Below are 23,248 nucleotides of genomic sequence, written 5' to 3'. Positions count from 1 at the left end.
AATGTGCATGCGCGTGCGTCCGCGCATGTGCATTTGTGAGAAGAAGTTGCCGTCAACCAGGAAGAGGGAGCCCCGGGACGCCGCACCGCAGGTAAGGCATTTTCTCTTACTTTTAAAATACTTTAACTTATTTTAAAATGAGGGCGGGCGGGAGGCGGGCGGCGCGTAGTGGGGCTACGCGGAGCACGCATGTGTGCGTAGATTTGGCCAGACTATGCGATGCTCCATGTAGCCCCACTACGCCCACTACGCCAGGGTCAGTCACCACTAGGTTGTTATACTTAGGTCTGCTTTCCATAGATGGAGCGTTTTTTGGTTTGCTAATAGCTTTGACCCGGTTTGACAAATCTTTTTAAAACTTTCCCAAAGAAAAGTTAATGTACCTCAGCTATTTCCTGGAAAGTTTCAAGGTGATCCGTCTAGCAAGGGTGAGAAAAAAGAGGGTGGTCTGCAAGTGCAAAAACCCCATGTATTTTCTATAGACTTCTTTAGACAAGGCTACGGCAAAAACTGCTGAACGGCATTCACCAAATTTGGCAGGAAGATAGATTTTGGTCCACAAAGTGTGCTTTTTGTGATTTGGTGTAAATCCGTTCAGTAGCTTTTGAGATATTAAAGGTGAAAAAATATATAGATATTTGACCAGTTGGGCTTGTGAGAGTCTCAGAGACTCTTGTGGGAGCGCCAGTTTAAAAATATAAAGTTCTGATGGGCCCACGGAGCTTTATTTCCCTTGGGCCATCTTGCTCCCATGGGAGTCAGACTCCCATGAGAGCTAGTGCTCGAATAGGCTGCGAGCAACATGAGAAAACTTTTGCCGGAAGCCATTACTGGACTTGGGGACTTAGTCCCCGTCCCGAAGTTGTAAAAAAAAAAGATTTTTGAGGACAGGGTAGGGATACCTTGAGTCCCTTGCCCCCATAAGGGGACCCAGGAGGACCTCCCCTGCTGCCAAAAAAGAAAAGCCTACAGCAAAAAATGCTGTGATCCCTTGAGACTATTGTGGGATTGGAAACAAAAATGTCGGCCAGGCCTCACTGAAATCCCTAATGCCTCAGGGATCCTACCCCGAGGCTGATTTCATATAGGGGAGGGGGGTTGCATGGCCCTCCTCCCCGAGCCTCCAAAAGCCCACTCCCAGGGCTGAAACTGTTTACATGGGGAGGGAGGGATGGAAAACTATTTATATGCAGAGGGAAAAAAATGTGTCTCCCCTCCCCAAACTGCCAGGTAGGAGCAATGCGTGCTCCCGCCGGATGCGGGGAGCTGGCTGGGGCTTCAGGGGCCTTGGAGCTCCTCTCGCGGCCCCCAACATTATGGCGTATGTCCTTAGTGGGCACCAGGGTACCCACCATTTATTGCAACAGGGGCCCAGTGGATGTGGTCCCTCAGTCAAAAGTCAGCTGGGGGAGGGGGTCCTGTGCCCCTTCCCCATAAAAGTGTACCAGACCCCGGGGATTGGGTCCCTGGGGCTGAAATTGGCCCAGGGAGGAAGGCCGCATGCCACCCTCCCCACAAAAATTGTGCTGGGCCCAGTGAGATGGGGTCTATGGGTCATTGCCCCCCTGCCCCCATAATAAAGACGGGCCATGGAGGATGGGGTCCTCATGGCCAAAATCAGCCCAACGCGGGATGCCCTGTGCCCTCCTGTAAAATTCCCCGGAGGATAGGGTCCCTGTGATTCAATCAGCCCGGAGAGGGAGGCCACGGGCCCTCCCTCCCCTTAATTATTACTCTGGGCCCCAGGGGATGAGTTTCTTGAGGCCAAAATCAGCCAGGGATTTGGGCCAAACATGCCCCCTCTGCTTTATTTAAAAGAGTGACCCTGGGGAATGGGGTTCCCAGGGTCTGGCAGGGTTTGGGGACGGGGCCACATGGTCCCCCTCCTTTTTATTTAAATAAGTGAGCCTGGGGGTAAGGGTCCCCAGGCCAATAATAGCTCCAGGAAGGCGGCCCCTCCTTCCCTTTAATTAAAAACAAAACGCCCTGGTGTGTGGGGTCCCCAGGGCCAGACCCAGAGGCCAATCCCCTACTTCGGTCGTGCGCAGCGCAGGGTTGGCTGTATGGGCGGGTGTTAATTCCAGGGCCTGGCCGCACACACCAGGAGGTTGCATTTACATATGGTAATTAGGTATTACTTTAAATTTTAAAAAAACTAGAAATTCACTGAAAAAAACAACGATTAAAGTAACATTATAGATAGGTGCGATAAAAGGATCTGTTTTTTTTAACTTGGAAATTCACTGAAACCAAAAATGATGTTGCTATGTTCCATATAGGTATCCTAATATAGGCTCAGGTAGTCACCTAACCCTTCACCTACAGTCTCCCTACCATTACACTACATAACGGTTCTTAGTACTGACCTTTTATCCAATTACGGTAATGTCCAAAGATAACATTGGGTTTTCTCCGAAAAGCTTAAGCCTCATTCAGTATGCAGTAGGATTCTTGGAATCACAGCAGGACAGCATGCCTACCATCTCCTGCATAATAACTATGCATAAGGGTCATTCCTTATGTCATCCCAGTCCGACATGACACAGCAAGGTATATCCCCGTGGGGTACCACTTTGGGTATATATACATCATCTCTTGCTGAGATAGTCAGAGGAGAAAAGGGCTTCCATGCTGACAAACTGATGCGAGACGCTGAGGCTCCTGCATGCAGATACTCCCGCTCGTAGTGGTCTAACATCCCTTGCGGGTGTGCAACACGAGACCAAGACAGGGTCTCACAGTCTCTCACTTCAGGTAATGGGGTTGACTTTATCCTAGTGGGATTCTTGGCTAGACACCCACATACATGTTAGGTACTCTTAGGTACATCGAGTTAGGGACGCATAGTAGGAGTACATATTCTACTGTCCTGTCATGTATTGTACACTGTTTCCACGATTCTGAGGGATCAGGGTTGTCATGTTCAATAGTTGCCAAGAACTATTCTCTCCTTGGTAAGAGGAGTTTCTAGTGGTACTATGAGCTAGCTGGTATACTGGCTGACATATTCGGTAGGGGTGTCCAGACTCAGTCTGACTCCAATCCTACAGTATATGTTGTCTAAACGTGCAGATCCTATATAAGTTTATAGGAACTACATGACAATGTCATAGAACATGTCATGAGTGATGTCATATGTGAGGTCAAACAGTGCATGACAGGGGCGCAATTTACAGTTAGCGCTGTTAACTATAACTGGTGAATTTCTGTGGTTTATTTTAGTTCAAAACGTTAATGGTTAAGGTAATCACTGGCATATTCACCTAACTATAACGCTACTTTAGCCTTTGTTCTTTTCAGCGTATCTATATATATATATATTCACTGAAAAAACCATAGGTTTCAGGGGTGTTATAGTTAGCTGGACATTTCCCTCGTACAAAACCCTAGAAATTCCCCTGTTATAGTTAGTTCAGCTAACTATAACTCGCGGCCCCGCAATGCACTGCTGATGACGTCACATATTACATCACTCATGACATGGTCAGTGACATTACTGATGACATCACTGATGACATCTCAAATGACATCACTGGTGACATCACTGATGACATCATCCAGTGAGTATGTGTTTCTGTAAAGTTTTAATATGTTTTATATATTTATAGTGAAAGGCCTGTTGAAGAATGAGTGGGTGTACAAGTGTGTGAATGGATGATTTTCTAGGTGCATAACTGACTCTATAAGTGAGTCATTAAATGTATCTTACTGCAGACTAGTGACTAAACTGTGTGAATGTCTGTATGTTTCTGTCTGTTGGTGTATAAGTGGCTGCCTGGTTTTGTGAATAGCTATATGAGTGTCTATATGGGTTATTGATTGGTTCTCTGAGTATCTGTATGTGTGCCTGAGTGTTTGTGTGGGTAGGCTGTGTGTGACTCTGTGCATAGATGTGTGAGTGGATGATTCTATGGGTGCATGGTTTTAAGAGTGCATCTGTGATGAACTCTATGATTGAGTGAGTGTATGTATGGGTGTGTTAGGGATTCAATGTATATCTCAGTTGTACATGTATCAGTAACTACATATGTGAAACGCAGTGTATATGTGTGTAAGAGTATATAACTATCTATATGGGAGAGTGTGTGATTTTGGGAGTGGCTGTATGCGCCATAGTGCAAGGATATCTGTGTCATGTGCTGTTTGTTTTTTCTACAGTAAGACACAGAATTTGTTAGTATTTTTATGAGTAAGTGAACTTGAGTGTGTTTAACTGTATAGGTGAGTAAATTGGACTGTGATTAATTATTTGCATGACTGACTAGATGTGTCAGTACCTCAATGGATGATTGGCGGTGTGTGAGTGTCTATATAGGTGTATAAATACACAGAGTGACTATAAGTATGAGTGACTGTACAGGTGAGTAAGTGCACATGTATGTAGACCTAAAAGTCAATGAGTGGGTGTATAGTTATTGGTATTGGAGTATCTATGGTTGTCAAAATGGCCGTTTGAGATTTTGAGTCGGTGTATCAAAGGTTATATTAGGGTGTGAGAAGTTCTACTAATTTATCACATGGATGACGTCATCAGTGATGTCATCAGTGATGTAATTTGAGATGTCATGAGTGATGTCATCAGTGATGTCACTGACCATGTCATGAGTGATGTAATATGTGACGTCATCAGCAGTGCATTGCGGGGGCGCGAGTTATAGTTAGCTGAACTAACTATAACAGGGGAATTTCTAGGGTTTTGTACGAGGGAAATGTCCAGCTAACTATAACACCCCTGAAACCTATGGTTTTTTCAGTGAATTTCTAAGGTTTTTTAAATGCCAATTCCTAACTATAACGCCCCTGAAACCTTTGGTTTTTTCAGTGAATTTCAAAGGTTTTTTAAATGCCAATTCCTAACTATAACGTGCATGAAACCTATGGCTTTTTCAGTGAATTTCAAAGGTTTTTTAAATGCTAATTCCTATCTATAACTTATCTCTAAAGATATCATGAAAAGCATTCTTTTTTAAAAGTAGGGTGTACATTAGTTTTGTGGAAAAGCATCTTTGTGATTGGTTAAGAAAAAGCAGTTTCAACATGGAGTACATATCATAGGATAAAATTTGCTCAGCTCAACCACACCTGCTACTTGCATTTGGAAGGCACTGTTCGAACTTAAAACAATCGTCAACTTTTAACCTGCAGGTGTCGTTAAATGTTCAAGAAAATGTTACAAAAAAATATCGTAAAGTTTTAAAAAATTGATAAACTTTTAACCTGCACGTATTGTAGAATGTTCTAGAAAGTGTGTTGATAGAATACGTTGCACTTCTGACTTCTATGTGTTGTTGAATATTAAAAAAACGGTTCATATGGAAAATTAAAAAGAAACCAATAGAGAAGTTTTGAAACCTAAAAGAATCAAGGAACAATTCTAATTTATTCTTTACATGTATTTATGTGTTCAGCAACAATATTATAGACACAACAGCACTAGGAAGAGGAAGAAGCAGGGAGTGGGGGGAGGGGGGAGATGGGCAGAATGGCACACATGCACAATTAAGTACAACACACATATAGACTAACAAAGGCCAAAATGAAACACACCAACAAGGAGCACAAGTCACACAACCCGCCAACATCACACCGCTGAACGAGCATAGAAGTGAAAACCACGCTGCATTCATACATGATGTGTACAAAGGCCAGTCGTTGGTGTTGTGGGATGTCTGCGACCGTGGTCATCATGGATGAGATGCCCAGCATATGGCACATGGTCGAGTTCACTGTGTGTTATGTTTCCAAACGGCTGCTCCTCCCTCCCACGAGCCCCCACACTTTTGTACGGTGCGCTGTTGTATCTCTTGCACTCGTACGGCACACCATTGTAATGCCTATTTGCGCATGTCCTGCTACATTCCAACTACAACATCACAGTGCCGTTTGGAGGTGGTGCATGCCACTTTACAACATCGACTGCTGCGGCTCTTGTAACAGGCCACACCAGAACACAGAGACACACTTACCGCACTTCCTGTACACGGACATGTCCGAGACACCTCGTTCCCCTTGCCGGATAGGCACACCCCTGCACCGACCTGTGAACCCCAGACCAGCACACGCCAGTTGTGCATGCAGGAGGATGCGTGCGTAGCTACACATCTAGGCTCACTGCGAACGCTCAGGTGACAGCACACTGTGATGTTGCAGGGCTCGTGCCTATCATACTAAGACAATGACCACAGGGACACACTTACTAAGATGTGGGTTTGCGGGGCATTGGCGGTCCTGGAGTTGTTGAGATGAGTCTTCTGGCCCTCGTGGGTATCCCTGTATCATGCTCATTGACTCTATGGCACCTGTGGGTGTTCTGGTATGGCTCTTGGCTGTGTTCCCTTTCATGGTGCAGGTAGTTGTCCTGCTTAACACCAGCAGAAAGCAGGTGTAAAATCCCCAGTGCTAACGTGTCTTATCGCCGGAATTTGTTTCGCATTGCAATTGGTGTGAAAGTTGTGATGTGATTTTTTTCGTGTGCACAACAATATACGAACTGAGCAGTGTATCTCGTCAAGATCCAGCATGTGACGCACTATTCCCAATCAATATAAATACAATGACATTTCTTAATAGATTTTGTGTGTACACCGTAAGTGCAGCCAATACCTCAGTGCAATACAATACAGGATTTTAGTATTTAGAATAAATCGCAAAGGTGCACCGCGTGTCTTTTTGCACGGGAACGGCTACTCTCCATTTCATTATCAGCACTTTAACGGAAGTAAAGTTGAGATAAATCTAACACACTATTCAAAAGTTGGTGCAAACTGCAGATATCACCAGTATTCCAGCGATAAGTGCCCCAAAATTTAACACCATGGTGGACTCCATCAAATAACAGTAATAAGAACAAGAAAGAGTCACACAGCAGTTAAGAGAACAACCAAAAACATTATTAATTTTTTTTTCAAGCTTTCTTTTTTATAATAAGAAATATATAAACGATAAACTATTTTCAAACTTTCTTTTTTTATTAACATAAATATAAACAATAAACTAATAAACAAAATATAACAACAATAATACAAAACAACAAGGCGGAACACTCCTGTGGGAACCACGGATGTCGACGACAGACCTGGAAAATCAGAAAGATTGTTAAAAAAAAACAATATGGTATTCTCAAGAAAATACCACAAGAAACAAATCACAGATATATAAAATGCATACAGCTAACAAAATTTTATAAGTTTGACTTACAAAAACTGTAAATGTTGCCGCTTTAAAATATTTACCGAATCTGAGGACATTTTTTTGCAGAAGGCACCATGCCTACAACGTTTTTCTTCAGTGGTGAAGACATTTTTAACTTTTTCCAAGGGGCAAACAAAGACCAATGCCACCTTCTTCATTCGCAAGATTTGCCAAAGAGTTCTGTTACGAGGGGATCCTAACAAAAAATACTTGTGCGGCACAGCAAGTATGATGAAACACCTAAGGACCCTTCATCCAAACAATCTTGCACGAGAAGAGTGCAAACAGATGAGAAACACTCCTGTTCTGTATCTGTAAAAAAGAATCACAAATAAATGTATATTAATAACTTTCAAATTTATACTATTCCATTACTGTACAAACACATTTTATATAAAAACTGTCTAAGAAACTATAGCCCTGAACCACAAGTGTTACGATGGTTAAAACACTACGGGCCATATGTAGGTAGCCTAATACCGGTCGGTAACGGCCGATTTTCGGTAAATATACCGTTACCGACCGGTATTTAGGCTTTTGCTATGTAGGGGGATCATTTCAGGATTCGGTAATTTACTGAATCGGTAAAATTACCGAATCGGTAATTTTACCGATTCGGTAAATACCGAATCCTGAAATGAGATGTAGGGGGAGTGTGTCGTGGGTGTGGGGATTCGTTATTTACCACCAACTAAAAGTTGGTGGTAAATGACGAATAGGTGTAAAAAAGCATTTTTGTGCACTTTGAAGTGTGCAATGTGGCAGACATACATGCCCTTAGGTCATGTATGTGCGCCACATGTGCACACATGGACGAATCAGGGGTGCAACAGGGTGTCAATGTGACACCCTGCCACCCATGATGATGCCTCCCCCATTACCGATTCGGTATTTACCGATTCGGTAATGGCAACTGGCTTCCCATTCATTCCTATGGGCCTCCAGGCCCATAGGAATGAATGGGAAGCCAGTTGCCATTACCGAATCGGTAAATACCGATTCTAAAATACCGACACTTACCTAATCGGTATTATTTTACCTACATTACATTTACCGATTCATAAATACCGAATCGGTAAAATTCGGTATTTAAGAATCGGTAAATGTAATTTACCTACATATGGCCCTACATGCATAGTGCATACTACTTTGAAGCAGTTCATGCCCTAAAGCCTACCTCACTAAAAGACTACATGCTAACTGACTAAATGATTACAGTACTATAAGGAGACACACTGGGTGAGTGACCGGGTGTTTGCTAGAAGTGTATGAATACTAACTAGGGAATTGAAGGTGTGAAAGACAACTGTGTAGGTGGTTAGAGGACTGCATGCATAGTGCATAGGGGTTTGAAGCAGTCCATGTGCTAAGGCCTGGCTCAGTGTATGAATACTTAGGCACTGACTGAATGATTAGAGTACTGCAAAGATAGTATCTTGGTGAATTTATAAGTGTTTGGGTTTTAGCACAGTGAATGGATTAGTACATGGTGCTCAATGGGTCACTTGAGGACTGCAAAGGGAGTGAAAGGGTATTTCCTGGAAGTGTATGGATACTGACTAGGGAATTGAAGGTGAGAAAGACAATTGTGTAGGTGGTTAGAGGACTGCATGCATAGTGGATAAGGGTTTGAAGCAGTCCATATACTAAGGCCTGGGTCACTCGATGAGTACTTAGGTACTGACTGAATTATTAGAGTACTGCAAGGAGAGTGCCTGGGTGAATTTATTAGGGTTTGGCGCAGTGAATGGATTAGTACATGATGCTGAATGGGTCACTAGAGGAGTGCAAATGGAGTGACAGGGTGTTTGCTGGAAGTGAACGGATACTGACTGTGGAATTAAAGGTGTGAAAGACAAGTGTGTAGGTGCTTAGAGGACTGCATGCATAGTGGATAGGGGTTTGAAAAAGTCCATGTGCTAAGACCTAGCTCAGTGCATGAATACTTAGGCAGTGACTGAATCATTAGAGTACTAGAAAGAGAGTGTCTTGGTGAATTTATAAGTGTTTGGGTTTAGGCACAGTGAATGGATTAGTACATGCTGTTCAATGGGTCTCTAGAGGACTGCAAAGGGAGTGACAGGATGTTTCCTGGAAGTGTATGGATACTGACTAGGGAATTGAAGGTGTAAAAGACAAGTATATCGTATGTTAGAACACTACATGCATACTGCATAGACATTTGAAGCAGTCTATTTGGTACTTAGAAACTGACTAAATAATCAGACTACTTCTAGGACAGTGCTTAGGTAAAACTTTTACATTTTCAGTTCTGCCACAGTGAACAGAATAGTACATGGTACTGCACCTTAGTGTCAAACCCTGACTCATTTTATCAATGCATAAGCAAAAACTAGCTTCTAATGCTACTAAAACTTGACAACATGAGAGGTTTGAAATTAGTTATCTCTCAGCAAATACACGATGTTACCAAATGCTTCTCTCACAGTGGTTCTCAAATGCACACAGACTCACAGTGTGATTCTAGACAACAACCACTATACCTAGGAGTTTACCAAAAATCATTCACTACTGTGGAAGTGGTAAGCAAACTGCACACAATCTTCATATTTCAGGACTGCACTTTTATGTCAAAGCCTGACTCATATAATCAAAGCATAAGCAAAGACTGGCTTCTAATGCTACTAAAACTTCACAACATGACCGGTTTTAAAACAGGTATATGTCAGCAAATACACAATGTTACCAAATGCTTCTCTCACAATCCTTACCCAAATGCACACAGACTCACACAGTGTGATTTTAGACAAGCAACACTATCCTAGGAGTTTACCAAAACTCATTCACTACTCTGGAAGAGTTAATGGTACTGCACACAATCTACATATTTAAGTACACCAAATCAGTGTCAAAGCATGACTCATTTAATCAATGCACAAGCAAAGACTGGATTCTAATCCTACTAAAACTTCACAACATGACAGCTTTTAAAACAGTTATCTGTCAGCAAATACATGATGTTACCAAATGCTTCTCTCACAGTGGTTCCCAAATGCACACAGACTCACAGTGTGATTCTAGACAAGCACCACTATCCCTAGGAGTTTACCTAAACTCATTCACTACAGTACAAGTGGTAAGGGAACTGCACACAATCTACATATTTCACAACTGTAATTTACTGGCAATGCCTGACTCATATAATGAAAGCATAAGCCATAACTGTCTTCTAATGCTACTAAAACTTGACAACATGACATGTTTTACAACACTTATCTGTCAGCAAATACACGATGTTACCAAACACTTCTCTCACAGTGGTTCCCAAATGCACACAGACTCACAGTGTGATTCTAGACAAGCACCACTATCACTAGGAGTTTACCAAAACTCATTCACTGCAGTGGAAGTGGTAAAGGAACTGCACACAATCAACATATTTCACAACTACACTTTAATGTCAATGCCTGACTAATTTAATCAACGCATAAGCAAAGACTGGCTTCTAAAGGCATTTGAAGCAGTCCATGTGCTAAGGCATGGCTCAGTGCATGAATACTTAGGCACTGACTGAATGATTAGAGTACTGCAAGGAGAGTGCCTTGGTGAGTTTATAAGTGTTTGGGTTTTGGCAGAGTGAATGGATTAGTACATGGTGCTGAATGGGTCACTAGAGGACTGCAAAGGGAGTGATAAGTGCTGGACTGTATGGATACTGACTACGAAATTGAAAGTGTGAAAGACAAGTGTCTAGGTGATTAGAAGACTGCATGCATAGTGCATAGGGGTTTGAAGCAGTCCATGTGCTAAGGCCTGGCTCAGTGTATGAATACTTAGGCACTGACTGAATGATTAGAGTACTACAAAGATAGTATCTTGGTGAATTTATAAGTGTTTGGGTTTTAGCACAGTGAATGGATTAGTACATGGTGCTCAATGGGTCACTAGAGGACTGCAAAGGGAGTGACAGGGTATTTCCTGGAAGTGTATGGATACTGACTAGGGAATTGAAGGTGAGAAAGACAATTGTGTAGGTGGTTAGAGGACTGCATGCATAGTGGATAAGGGTTTGAAGCAGTCCATATATTAAGGCCTGGGTCACTCGATGAGTACTTAGGTACTTACTGAATGATTAGAGTACTGCAAGGAGAGTGCCTGGGTGAATTTATTAGGGTTTGGCGCAGTGAATGGATTAGTACATGATGCTGAATGTTTCACTAGAGGAGTGCAAATGGAGTGACAGGGTGTTTGCTGGAAGTGAACTGATACTGACTGGGGAATTGAAGGTGTGAAAGACAAGTGTGTAGGTGCTTAGAGGACTGCATGCATAGTGGATAGGGGTTTGAAAAAGTCCATGTGCTAAGACCTGGCTCAGTGCATGAATACTTAGGCAGTGACTGAATCATTAGAGTACTGGAAAGAGAGTGTCTTGGTGAATTTATAAGTGTTTGGGTTTTGGCACAGTGAATGAATTAGTACATGCTGTTGAATGGGTCTCTAGAGGACTGCAAAGGAAGTGACAGGATGTTTCCTGGAAGTGTATGGATAATGACTAGGGAATTGAAGGTGTGAAAGACAAGTGTATATTATGTTAGAACACTACATGCATACTGCATAGACATTTGAAGCAGTCTATTTGGTACTTAGAAACTGACTAAATCATCAGACTACTTCTAGAACAGTGCTTGGGTAAACCTTTTAAATTTTCAGTTCTGCCACAGTGAAGAGAATAGTACATGGTACTGCACCTTAATGTCAAACCCTGACTCATTTTATCAATGCATAAGCAAAGACTAGCCTCTAATGCTACTAAAACTTAAAAACATGAGAGGTTTGAAATTAGTTATCTGTCAGCAAATACACGATGTTACCAAATGCTTCTCTCACAGTGGTTCTCAAATGCACACAGACTCACAGTGTGATTCTAGACAACAACCACTATACCTAGGAGTTTACCAAAACTCATTCACTACTCTGGAAGAGTTAATGGTACTGCACACAATCTACATATTTAAGTACACCACATCAGTGTCAAAGCATGACTCATTTAATCAACGCATAAGCAAAGACTGGATTCTAATCCTACTAAAACTTCACAACATGACAGGTTTTAAAACAGTTATCTGTCAGAGAATACACAATGTTACCAAATGCTTCTCTCACAATGGTTGGCCAAATGCACACAGACTCACAGTGTGATTCTAGACAAGCACCACTATCCCTATGAGTTTACCAAAACTCATTTACTACAGTGCAAGTGGTAAGGGAACTGCTCACAATCTACATATTTCAGGACTGCACTTTTGTGTCAAAGCCTAACTCATTTAACCAACGCATAAGCAAAGACTGGCTTCTTATGCTAATAAAACTTGACAACATCACAGGTTTTAAAAGAGTTATCTATCAGCAAATACAAGATATTACTAAATGCTTCTCTCACAGTGGTTCCCAAATGCACACAGACTCACTGTGTGATTCTAGACAAACAACACTATCCCTTGCACTATACCAAAACACATTTCTTCATCTAGAAGTAGTACTACATTTTAGTATAGAAACATAACATAACTCATTTCACAAATTCATAAACAATGACTGGTTTCTAATTCTACCAAAATATAAAAACAGCACAGTTATCTATTTACAAACACATGAAAAACACAAATGCTTATCACAGAATGGTTTCTACATGCACACACATTGTAGAGAAAAAAAATACTCCCTACACTTTAGCAGGAAAAATACATTAGTCTGATTAAAATCAAAATAGTCTACATACATCCCCTCACAATTAAATAACTCATCTTTCAAGTTCTTTTGTAGATTAAGAAGTATATCAATCACTCACCATATTTTCTTTTACAGAATCTCTGCACTGTGCACCTCTCAGCAAAAGCAAAGAATGGAAAAGTTTCCCTTTCATTTTCCACACATATACATGTAAACAACAAATTACAATCCTTCACACATAAACTCAAAGGCAATCACACATTTCTATTGGTTAAACATTTCAACCCTTTCCAACTGAAATACATTTCAACCCTTCCCCCAATCTGCCTTCTGCCTGTTACCATAGAAACAGGTCATGGAACACTGCACTGAGCTCACAGGTCACAAGTTCAGCACACAATGTTCCTACAAAAGACAGGAAGTGTGCTTGACTTTTCAACATAACAGCTTATCATATATAATGTTCCTTACAATCTGTTTTTGTTAACCAATAACAATCATACCTTTAAAAAACAGAAATATACACCCTACCTTTCAGTGTAGAAAGTTGTCATACAACCAATGATTTCTTGTCGTGTTTCAAAAAACGTTGCCGTGGATCCGCGAACCCACCGCGAGAGAATCCGTGCATTCAACGCGATAGGCTGTGCGCACCGTGCGTGCATTTCGCCGTTTTATTTTTTATTCTTAAAGGGAGCCCTAGAGGGTCCTTTTGGGACCCCCTAAGCACCTCTAGAGGGTCAGAGTATTTCCACTCTGCCCCCTTTATATGTTTTACACACATTTTCCCCTTGCTTCTTCAGCCTCGCTTCTACCGAGGCACAAAATGGCCGCCAACAGTTCCTGGTTTCGAATGTAGAGAGACACTCGACAGCCAATTAGCATTCAGCACGCGATCGGGAGGGTGCGCGCTCAGTTCGGGGAGGGTGCGCATACGGTGCGGGTAGGGTCCGCGGATCCTCCCCGGCCATAGATATCACTAACTTTTTTACCCTAATTTTGTCAGGAACTACTGAACAAATTCACACCATATATGCAAAAGGCACGAGTCCGAACTGAGGACTACCTCTTTGCCAAATTTGGTGTCATTCCGTTCAGCGGTTCGGGCTGTAGCTGCGACAACAGATCCTATGGGAAATTGCATGGGGAAAACGTGTTTTGGGACCCCCCTTTTTTCTCAGCCCCCGCTTGACGAATCACCGCAAAACTTTCAGGGAAGGAGCGGAGCGGAGCTGGCCAAAAGTTTGGAAAATTTCACGAGGGTTCGTCAACCGGTGCCAGACTTATTGGAAATAGAATGTTGCGGATTTCCTATGGAAAATAGGTCCTAACTATAACTACCTACTGGCGACCGCTGAGCTTAAATACATTGAACTCGGAACTTATGGTCATGTGACCAAGAGCACGTTTGCTCGAAACGCGTCATTTTTGTTTGCCCGTAACATTAAAAGATTGAAAATCAACTGGATTCGTGTGGCTCGTACTTACAGAAAAGTGGAGATCTGTGAGCTGACGGATAATTACCTACTGGCGGTCGCCAGTAGGTAGTTATAGTTAGGACCACGTTTCCATAGGAAAACCTCAACATTCTATTTTGAATAACTTTGGCGCCGGTTGACGAATCCTCGCGAATTTCTCAAAATAGGTGGGGCGCTACGCTCCGCTCCTACCCTGAAAGTCTCGGGGGGATCCGTCAAGCGGGGGCTGAGATAAAAGGGGGGTCCCAAAACGCGTTTTTCCCATGCATTTTTCCATAGGACCTTTAGAACGAGCTACAGCCCGAACGGCTGAACAGAATTACTCAAAATTTGGCAGAGAGGTAGTCCCTAGGTCAAGGAAGTGCCTTTTGTAGGTTTGGTGTAAATCTGTTCAGTAGATTCTGAGAAAATAGCCTTTAAATCAATATATATATCTGAGCCCGCTTACGGTACGCTTACCGTACGCTTACGGTAAGCGTACGGTGGCGTGCGCGAGCGCGATTCTGATTGGCTCTTAGATCTTAGTAAACATTCGAATCGGTCGAAACCAGGAAGCGGCGGCCGCCATTTTGTGTATTTCACTCTGAAAAAAAAGAGTGAAAACAAGGAAAGGGGGCAATGAGGAGAGTTACAGACCCCCTAACATTTGTAAGGGGGTCAAAGAAGGACAGAAAAGTACAAAAAAAACATTTATTGATTTTAAAAAAAATCACGGGGTACGCGTACGGTAAGCTTACGGTAAGCGTACGGTAAAAAAAAATAAAAAAAAATAAATGAAAAGCAGATTTAAGAGTTTAGATATTAGGGAGATCTAAAAAGAGCTGTTGTGTTTATGAAGTCATTTTTTTAGTGGTACCTACAAGTAAGTACCGATGCAGAGTCTAAGGTTCAAGAGGAAGACTCTGTTCCCTTCATCATTGAAGTGCACACCATCTCCTCTATAAATGTCTTGCATGTCATAACGCAAGTTGTTGTGGTAAATGGCACCCATACCATAGTCACGGAGGAAAGCAGAAACAGATTTGTTGACGTGCTTTCTTGCTTTGTCATCGCACCGCGTGCCCACCGTGCGTGCACGGCACTAACTGCGTAAAGTGGGCACGCGGTGCGCGAAGCGCACCGCGTGCTCACTGTGCGTGCACGGAACGAACTGCGTTAAGTGGGCGCGCACGCCACGAATGGCGTAAAGTAACTTAACATTTAAAAAACCGTACAAATTCACTGAAAAAACCATAGGTTTCACACACGTTATAGTTAGGAATTAGCATTTAAAAAACCTTGCAAATTCACTGAAAAAACCATAGGTTTCACACATGTTATAGTTAGCGGAAATTTTACTGATAAAAAACCAGTGAAATTCCCCCGTTATAGTTAGTGCAGGCAACTATAACTCACGCGACCGCAATCTTCTGCTGATGACATATGTGTCTTTATGAAAAAAAAATATTTGTAATATATGTATAGCTAAAAATGTATGGAAGAAGACATGGGCAAATAAGTGTCTAAATACAGTATTAGCATCAGCAGAGGATTGCGGTCGCGTGAGTTATAGTTGCCTGCACTAACTATAACGGGGGAATTTCACTGGTTTTTTATCAGTAAAATTTCCGCTAACTATAACATGTGTGAAACCTATGGTTTTTTCAGTGAATATATATATATATATATATATATATATATATATATATATATATATATATATAACATCAAAATGCCCTTGAGCAGCGCGAGGTCACAAGACGGTGCTCTTCTCATTAAAAGCCTCGCTGCAGCTCGCCTCTCAGCCTCCTGCAATGATTCATTTGAAGCGGACGCGTTTCGAGGCATTACGCCTCTTCTTCTTAGGCCGAAAGAAAAACACTGTGGGTTCACCATTAGCATTCTTTTATTTGCATATTGACCTCATCACACTTTGTAGGCGTGACAACATTAGTGATGGGGTCCCCAGGGCCCAAAATTAATTAAGGGAAGGGGGGGCGCGTAGCCCCCCCCTTCCAAAAAGCAATTTTTTAAAAAGCCATTGCCCCGCCTCCTCCCTGCTCCACTGTGCAAACGCACCTACTGGAGCGTTCTAAGTTGGGGGATTAAGTCCCCTTGAATTCTGAGGGTCCCTGGGGGCCAACTTGCCCATCAGGTACCTCCAGTAAGCCCCACGCAGTGGGATTGCTGAGAGGATGTATGAGGCCACGCCCCTTTTTACATCACTTTGCAAACGTGCCTCTTAGCGCACTGCTGGTGGGGCGATGAGGTCCTCTGGTGTTCTGAGGACCTCAGGACTAAAGTGGACTTCATCCCCCGAGCAGCAGTGCGTCAGGAGGCGTGTTTTCAGACTGGTGTAAAAAGGGGGCGTGGCCTCGGACCACTCTCAGCAATCCAGCTGCATGGGGCTTACTGGAGGTACCTGGTGGGTTAGTTGGCCCCCAGGGACCCTCAGGTTTCAAGGGGACTTAATTCCCCAACTTGCCATCTTCCGAGGCGAGAAGAGTTAGGGTAGGTCTAAGGAAGGGCGCTAAACCACTTGCAAGTAGAACCGACGACCTATACTTTACTGTGTCCTACCAATCAATAGGCTGACTCCGACTCTACTGAGTCCCCTGTTGATTTTCACTCTTTAGTTGTAGGGTGTTAATATGAATTCTACTCTGCTCTGAACCTGAAGGAGCCGCTTGGTCCCTGTTTTGGGGAAAGTGACAGCCCGTTTGCTATGATGTGTACACAGACATCACGGTAACACCTAATCTCTATAAATAGATGCCGTTACTATTTTATTTTGAAAATTCATTGTTACTATTGCCTGAAAGATCAATATTCTGTACATGCTTGTCAAATTACCACGGGACATGCAGTATGAGCACTTTTATACGGGCATTCAAACTGTTCTCAGAGGAGTTACTGATATGTGTATCCATGTGCCTGTTTAACTATGTTATGTTTGTCTTTTGTTTTCCAGATTATTATGCAGGTTAAGGTACAATTAATAATTCACTCTGACCTGATATTTGACCGATTACTATGACATTACGAATAGGATAAGGAATCGAGTCAATTTGTAGCGAAGTTATATACTCTAGGTCCTGAAGAATCGCCACTAGATGCATCTGGACTTACATAGGCGAGAAAGATGATGACCATATTCAAGATTACACACTGATTAATCTTATTACACTATATAAGCACCACATTTTCTATTTATGGTAGCGAGTTCCATCAATAAAGTTAATTGACAATGAACGGCACTATACCTATTTTAATTCACTACTATTAAAAAACTCTTACAAACGCTACAAAATTTACCACCCTCTCATCCCCACTTCATCATATACGGGCTGTGTGAGGGCACTTGCTCCTACTTGGAACACTCCCCCCTCCTCTGTCTCTACAGGAACAGCACAACCCCAATTTTTTGATACAGTCTACTGATATTAGGAGCAAGTGTGCTGGACCTTTATAAAAGCTCCTGGTTCCTCTGAGTAGAGAGCATGTTTAGAGTCTGCCAGCAGCAGCACACCTTTATTGGCTAATCGCACGCCTTAACAAAAAGTAGCGTACATCACAAATTATGAGGTATAATGCAGCACATTTTGTGATAGTATTACTTCATTTGTTTCCATTTTTACACATGCTAATACTGCCTGAGCGAATATTTCACCTCATTAGTACCAGTTTAACAACGAAATGCAGCAATAAGCAACTGAAAGATGACCAGTCAATCCTTGCAAAGGGCTTCCACCGTGAGGGAACACATCACCACGTTTTTAGTAACTTTTGATCCGTTGGAGCTAGAAACACATTTTTTGTTAAAATTTGCAGATTATGCAGCAGATGACAGATTAAGTGGCTAAGCCTTAGTTATAGGGAAAACGCCACAGTCGCAGAATTGCATAACTCCTGTGGCCCTGAGTATAGTCACTACTGGCATTTTTGTTGACTTAGTATTACCAGGGACTCAATATTACCAGTGTCTCAGTACCATCATCATTAATGGCTAATTTGTATCAGTGGGTCAGTATCACCGGTGTCCCAGTATCTTTAATGGCTCAATATTAGAAATGATAGTGGAGAGGTGTGGCGCAGTGGCCAGAGTGGCTGACTCCACAGCACAGAGGTCACAGTTCGATCGCCGGCAGCAGCTTAGCTCAGCATCATGTGACTCTGGACAATAGCTCACTTAATCTCCAACCCCTTGAAATCCTTATGGGTTATATGTTTGCTTTACAAATATGAATTATTATTATAATAATATTATTGATTTACCTGTAAGTTCAATTGTTTAGCGTCTTCAATTATTGAGAATATTCATAGTTCAGTCACGTCAGCGATTCTGCACCGCCAGTGGCTTAATAAGAAGTGATGAGTATTCTCTGTGGTTCATTGTTCTGTACTGTGAGTGACTTCCTATTATCTGTAGCTCAGTACTATCAGTGGTACAGTGTACCTCTCTGCTTCAGTTTTACTGTGCCTTCCCCTTACAGTAGATGTTCTCCTGTCCCCACGAGAAAATTACATATCTAATGCAGGAAACGCCTTTGAGAGAACTAGAAAATGAGGAATTGTTGAAACTTTTGAATATAGAACAAGTACTTTTGATATGATAGAGCGGGAGCAGGACAGCAATTCTGATTATTGTACATGACCTGGCATAGTACTTAAACCTGATGGTCCTTCTGCGCCGGATTAGTTACTTGCAGTATGTGCATTTGTTTAATTGAGCGTAGACATTTTTATCAGGCATGTACATGTATTTGCGGCAGTAGAGGAGTAATGCTCCTAAGTACTACCAAGCAATACCAAAGGGGATGATGGACGGAGCGTTTGAGCAAATCAAACACTCACCCCCAGTCAACTGATCTGGGTTTAATCCATCATCATTCTTTAGCTCACTCCACCACCCCAGTTCAGACATGGCCATATGCAAATCAGTCTGACCCTGTGCCTCATGGGAACAGTCCAGCCGAACTGCCAAGCCATGTCTTCCCTGGACCGGAAACAAGATTAGTTTACTTGCTATACGTGCATTTGTTTGACGTAGTCGAAAATTTTACAAATACCCCTTCAAAGCGGTTTCTAAATTGTTAAGGCACGCTGACCAATATATGTTTAAAATGTATGCAATAATGTCGCGTTGTAGTCCTTTTTGGGGAATTTTCTTGGGGATTTTACCTCCGAATACTCTTCGGAAAGGGTTGGCTCGTGCACCATTCTCGATCAGTGATGCGGGAATGATTTCACCTGCTGTAATTTGTAGAGCAATGTTCCTAACAATTTGCTATGCTCTTCTGAAATTTCTCATTGACATATGCAACATAAAATGATGACGTACGTAACAAAAAATGTTGAACTCGTTCCTCAATGTGGCGAGCTCCACCTGCCGGGTAACTCTCCAAAACCCACCCTTTAAAGCTGGGTGAGGCCACTGTCACAGATGTACAAAGGCCTTAGCGAGCAGGGCACTGAATGATGGGAGTCTTCCCAGGGGCGTAACACAGACCCCGCATCCCCCGCGGTGCGGGGGGGCCTCCCAGCTGCAGGGGGCTCCCTCAGCACAGCGCTCGGGTCTGAGCGCTCCGGATAAAATCCGGAGCAGGGGCCCCTCTGTGTACATTGCAGGGGGGCCCCTTAAACTTTCGTTACGCCACTGAGTCTTCCTGCACTAAAGGAGTTGGAGGGGTGCATGATCATGGGGATACCTCTGCCCCACATACTTCCTCCACACACCCCAGGTGAACTATATGTAGAAAGTCCGTCCACAGCCGAATAAATGAATGAATAGATCACTTGTAAAGGGTGACAGCTACTCAAAAAGGGCATCCCGGCCCTACATAAGTAGGAAGCACCACAATGAGAGTAAGCCGCTATGGTTTCGTCGTGAGGGTGAGGTAGCGTTGCCTCCCTGTCCGGTGCAGCCACGCTAAACATGAAAAATAAAATGGCAATTAAATGACTTCATTCCCATTTTACTTTTCACGTTTAGCACGCCGCAGCTACCAGTCTGCCCCCAGCCGAAAGAAATGGGGGCGTGTCCTCCTGTGCTGCCAATTGGCAGCATAGAGAACTGGAGGAGCGTGGCTGGCTGGACCCTCCAAAGTGCGCATGTCAGTTTGGCAACCAGTCTTGCGCTGGCCAAAGTGACATGGGTACTTTGAAGCTCTCCACCCAGCTGTCTTAGACGGCTGGGTGGAGACCAAACACAGGCCTACAAGGCCTTAAGGAGCGTTCAGCCAGCTCCCGACATCCAATCCTGGTGCTTCTCTCATGCTGGTTAAGAGTAGCACCAGGATTGATTAGGGGAATTGCCAGGAGGCTGGAGCCCATGGAGCAGACAGAATAGGGACTAAAGCCAGGAGGACGTCTGACATGCAGCAAGCAAGGTAAGTTACTTTTGTAAAAATGATTTCCCACTTGCCTTGCCTGCATGCACGCACCCACCCACTACTCAGTTACCCACCCCACCGAGCCATTTAAGCATTGGTTAAGCAGATCTAAAAAAACAGGATTTCACCAGAAAAAAAGCCAAAATACCATTGACAACCAGTGCCTCACAACTTTTTTTTTTAAACAGATTTTATTTGTCAAATAGCAAATATGATGCAGAGCTCTGTGACCCAGAAACTTCTGCATAATAGACTAACATCATCATAAACTTTCACATTCAATGAAACATGGTCAAGGAGAAATGGAAGGAAATACAAATGAAAGTGAAACAAAAAATAATAACATAACAACCCCCCTCCCATCGCACTAAAGTCCTCCCTAAAACAGCACGCCGTAAGAAAAAGCCCCCACACCAACATGGGCAGTATATTATTACACCTTGATCTGTTTAACGCACAGGATTAAGAAATTAAACTGAGTCAGATGCCCCCGCAGTAGTGGTGGGCTCGATAGTCCGCCCAGCGCTTCCAAATTTTGAAATGTTTTTGCGGGCAACCCCTTGCTTTGAAAATTGGGATCTCCAAACCCATGCAAAAGTCCAGGCTGTTCTTCCACGCAGTCAGGGAAGGCGCTACAGATGTTTCCCACGACTTTGCAATGTCTCATTTGGCCAATGTGAAACCCAGTAACATAAGGTGACGTTTACATATATTACCCCCCATGATATGTAAGAGTACCAGCTTTGGCGAGCGGGGAAGGTCCGAACACAATACTTCCTAGAGGCAGACCATGACATTCCTACAAAACTGTGCAAGGGCAGAGCAGTGCCAGACCGTATGCATCAGGGTTCCCTCTTTCCGCTCGCACCTGAGACACACAGGGGAGGCCACCAATCCCGCCCTCCACAAGCTAACTCTAGTAAAATATACCCAATGAAGGTACTTGAAATGGATAAGGCGCAGGTGTCACAACTTTATTTTGCTTCTGAAGCAGCAGCAACATTTCACACCATTATTGGTCCGTTTAGATGCTGGGATTTGCCTGCTTGTGAAAATGTGTGGTGATTAGTTACTTGTTTTAGAGCTGCTGATAAAGTTCAAACCAAAACAAAGAACATAGAGCCAGATGCATTCTGTGTCTATGAGAAAATGTGTTCATTCATATGGCCCATAGTGCATTTCACCCTGCACTGAAATCTTTCAAACTCCTGAATCAATCTTGACATATGAGGCGCAAACTATAAACGGCAGCTTCAAAGTTTAAGAGCATTGTCGGTACGTTTTCATAAAAATCAAACAAATATAAGAAATGCCAGGCTTATTTTGTGCAAAAAATACTAGAAGCAACGCTTTAATTTTTTTGAAAAAACATGTTGCAGTACTAGGGGTTTTAATACAAGGAACTCAGTAGTAGCACCTGCACAACACCAGTGAGCTCGAGGTCACGATTCATTCAGTAAACACCCTGTTTTGCAGTTCAGTGGCTCTAAAATGTCGCAATCATTTTTTGGGAGGGCTGGGTATGCGTCCATGTCCGTTCAAAGGTTGGCCTCTCTCACTCTCTGCGGAAGAAGAGTGCGAAACAGAGCTACACGGGACTGTGTGACATGGCATCGGTCTCTGTAGAACCCCTGCCTTAGATACTGCAATCGACCAAACGTCAAAAGTAAACAAACTTCCACTATTTTAATTATATCACGGAAGCTGTCGCCAATTAGAGCCTCTTTTCTACAGTACCTGTTTTGCTGCGCTTTTGATCGCCGTTTCTAAAATATCCATATTTTTATTCATCAGCTTCAGAGCCTCCGCGGCAGTAACGCACGTATCGGTGTCATTTTGGATAAAGGCCACGTGCTCATAAACTGCTGCACGGAAACCGGCAGAAGCAGAGACCCCGCAGACCCAGAGAAGGAAAAGGCAGATGCGCGACGGCAGGGCGAACATGGCTGGAGCTGGTGGTCTCCGAAATCGTAGTGCAGCTCAGTACTTTAAGCAGCACGTATACACCCGGCTCCAATGAGGAACTATTTCCTAACATTGGAAGCAGCGCAGCGCCAGGTATTTCCCACATTACATAACTTCTCACTCCCTGGTCCGAAAACACGCAACAGGTTTCGGCACAGAAGCATTAGTGACAAGTTTTCTGGCTCCAGTAAAGGTTATGTAAACTAATCTGTGCCTCACCTGCGTCACCAGTTTATTATTAAGATGTTGCAATTTATTTGTATAATTTCGGCTGAAGTCAACTGATATAACCACAACATTTCATAAGCTTCATTCATACCACAGGAGAGGAACAATTAAGCAAGTGCAAAATATCTCAAATGCAGAATTCATAGCCGCCAAGTTTTCATTTTGATTATTATGTGTGACATTTCAAGGTTTTAAGTGTTCCTATGCATAACAATTGAGCAATTATGTGTGACACTCGAAGTGACAATTTCTCGAGAGAAATAACAAATTATGTTCATTTAATGTCATAAATGTACGGAATGCTCCCTTTTGTTCATTTTAATG

General features: G+C 42.9%; 1 protein-coding gene across 1 annotated transcript in view; it reads right to left on the bottom strand.

Moving 5' to 3' along the window:
• The window catches only part of LOC146820828 (pantetheinase-like), a 123,796-nt gene extending 101,030 nt beyond the window's left edge, over window positions 1-22,766 (bottom strand). Inside the window, exon 1 of the mRNA XM_085611644.1 lies at window positions 22,469-22,766. Within this exon, the coding sequence (XP_085467770.1) occupies window positions 22,469-22,675 (207 nt within the window). The 5' untranslated portion in view covers window positions 22,676-22,766. The remainder of the gene's footprint in view (window positions 1-22,468) is intronic.
• Between the last annotated feature and the right edge of the window lie 482 nt (window positions 22,767-23,248).

Source organism: Triturus cristatus, chromosome 6 (assembly GCF_964204655.1).
Source record: "Triturus cristatus chromosome 6, aTriCri1.1, whole genome shotgun sequence".
Lineage (NCBI taxonomy): Eukaryota > Metazoa > Chordata > Amphibia > Caudata > Salamandridae > Triturus > Triturus cristatus.
The sequence above is the reverse complement of the archived record's forward strand: the minus strand, read 5'-3'. Positions and strand labels throughout refer to the sequence as shown.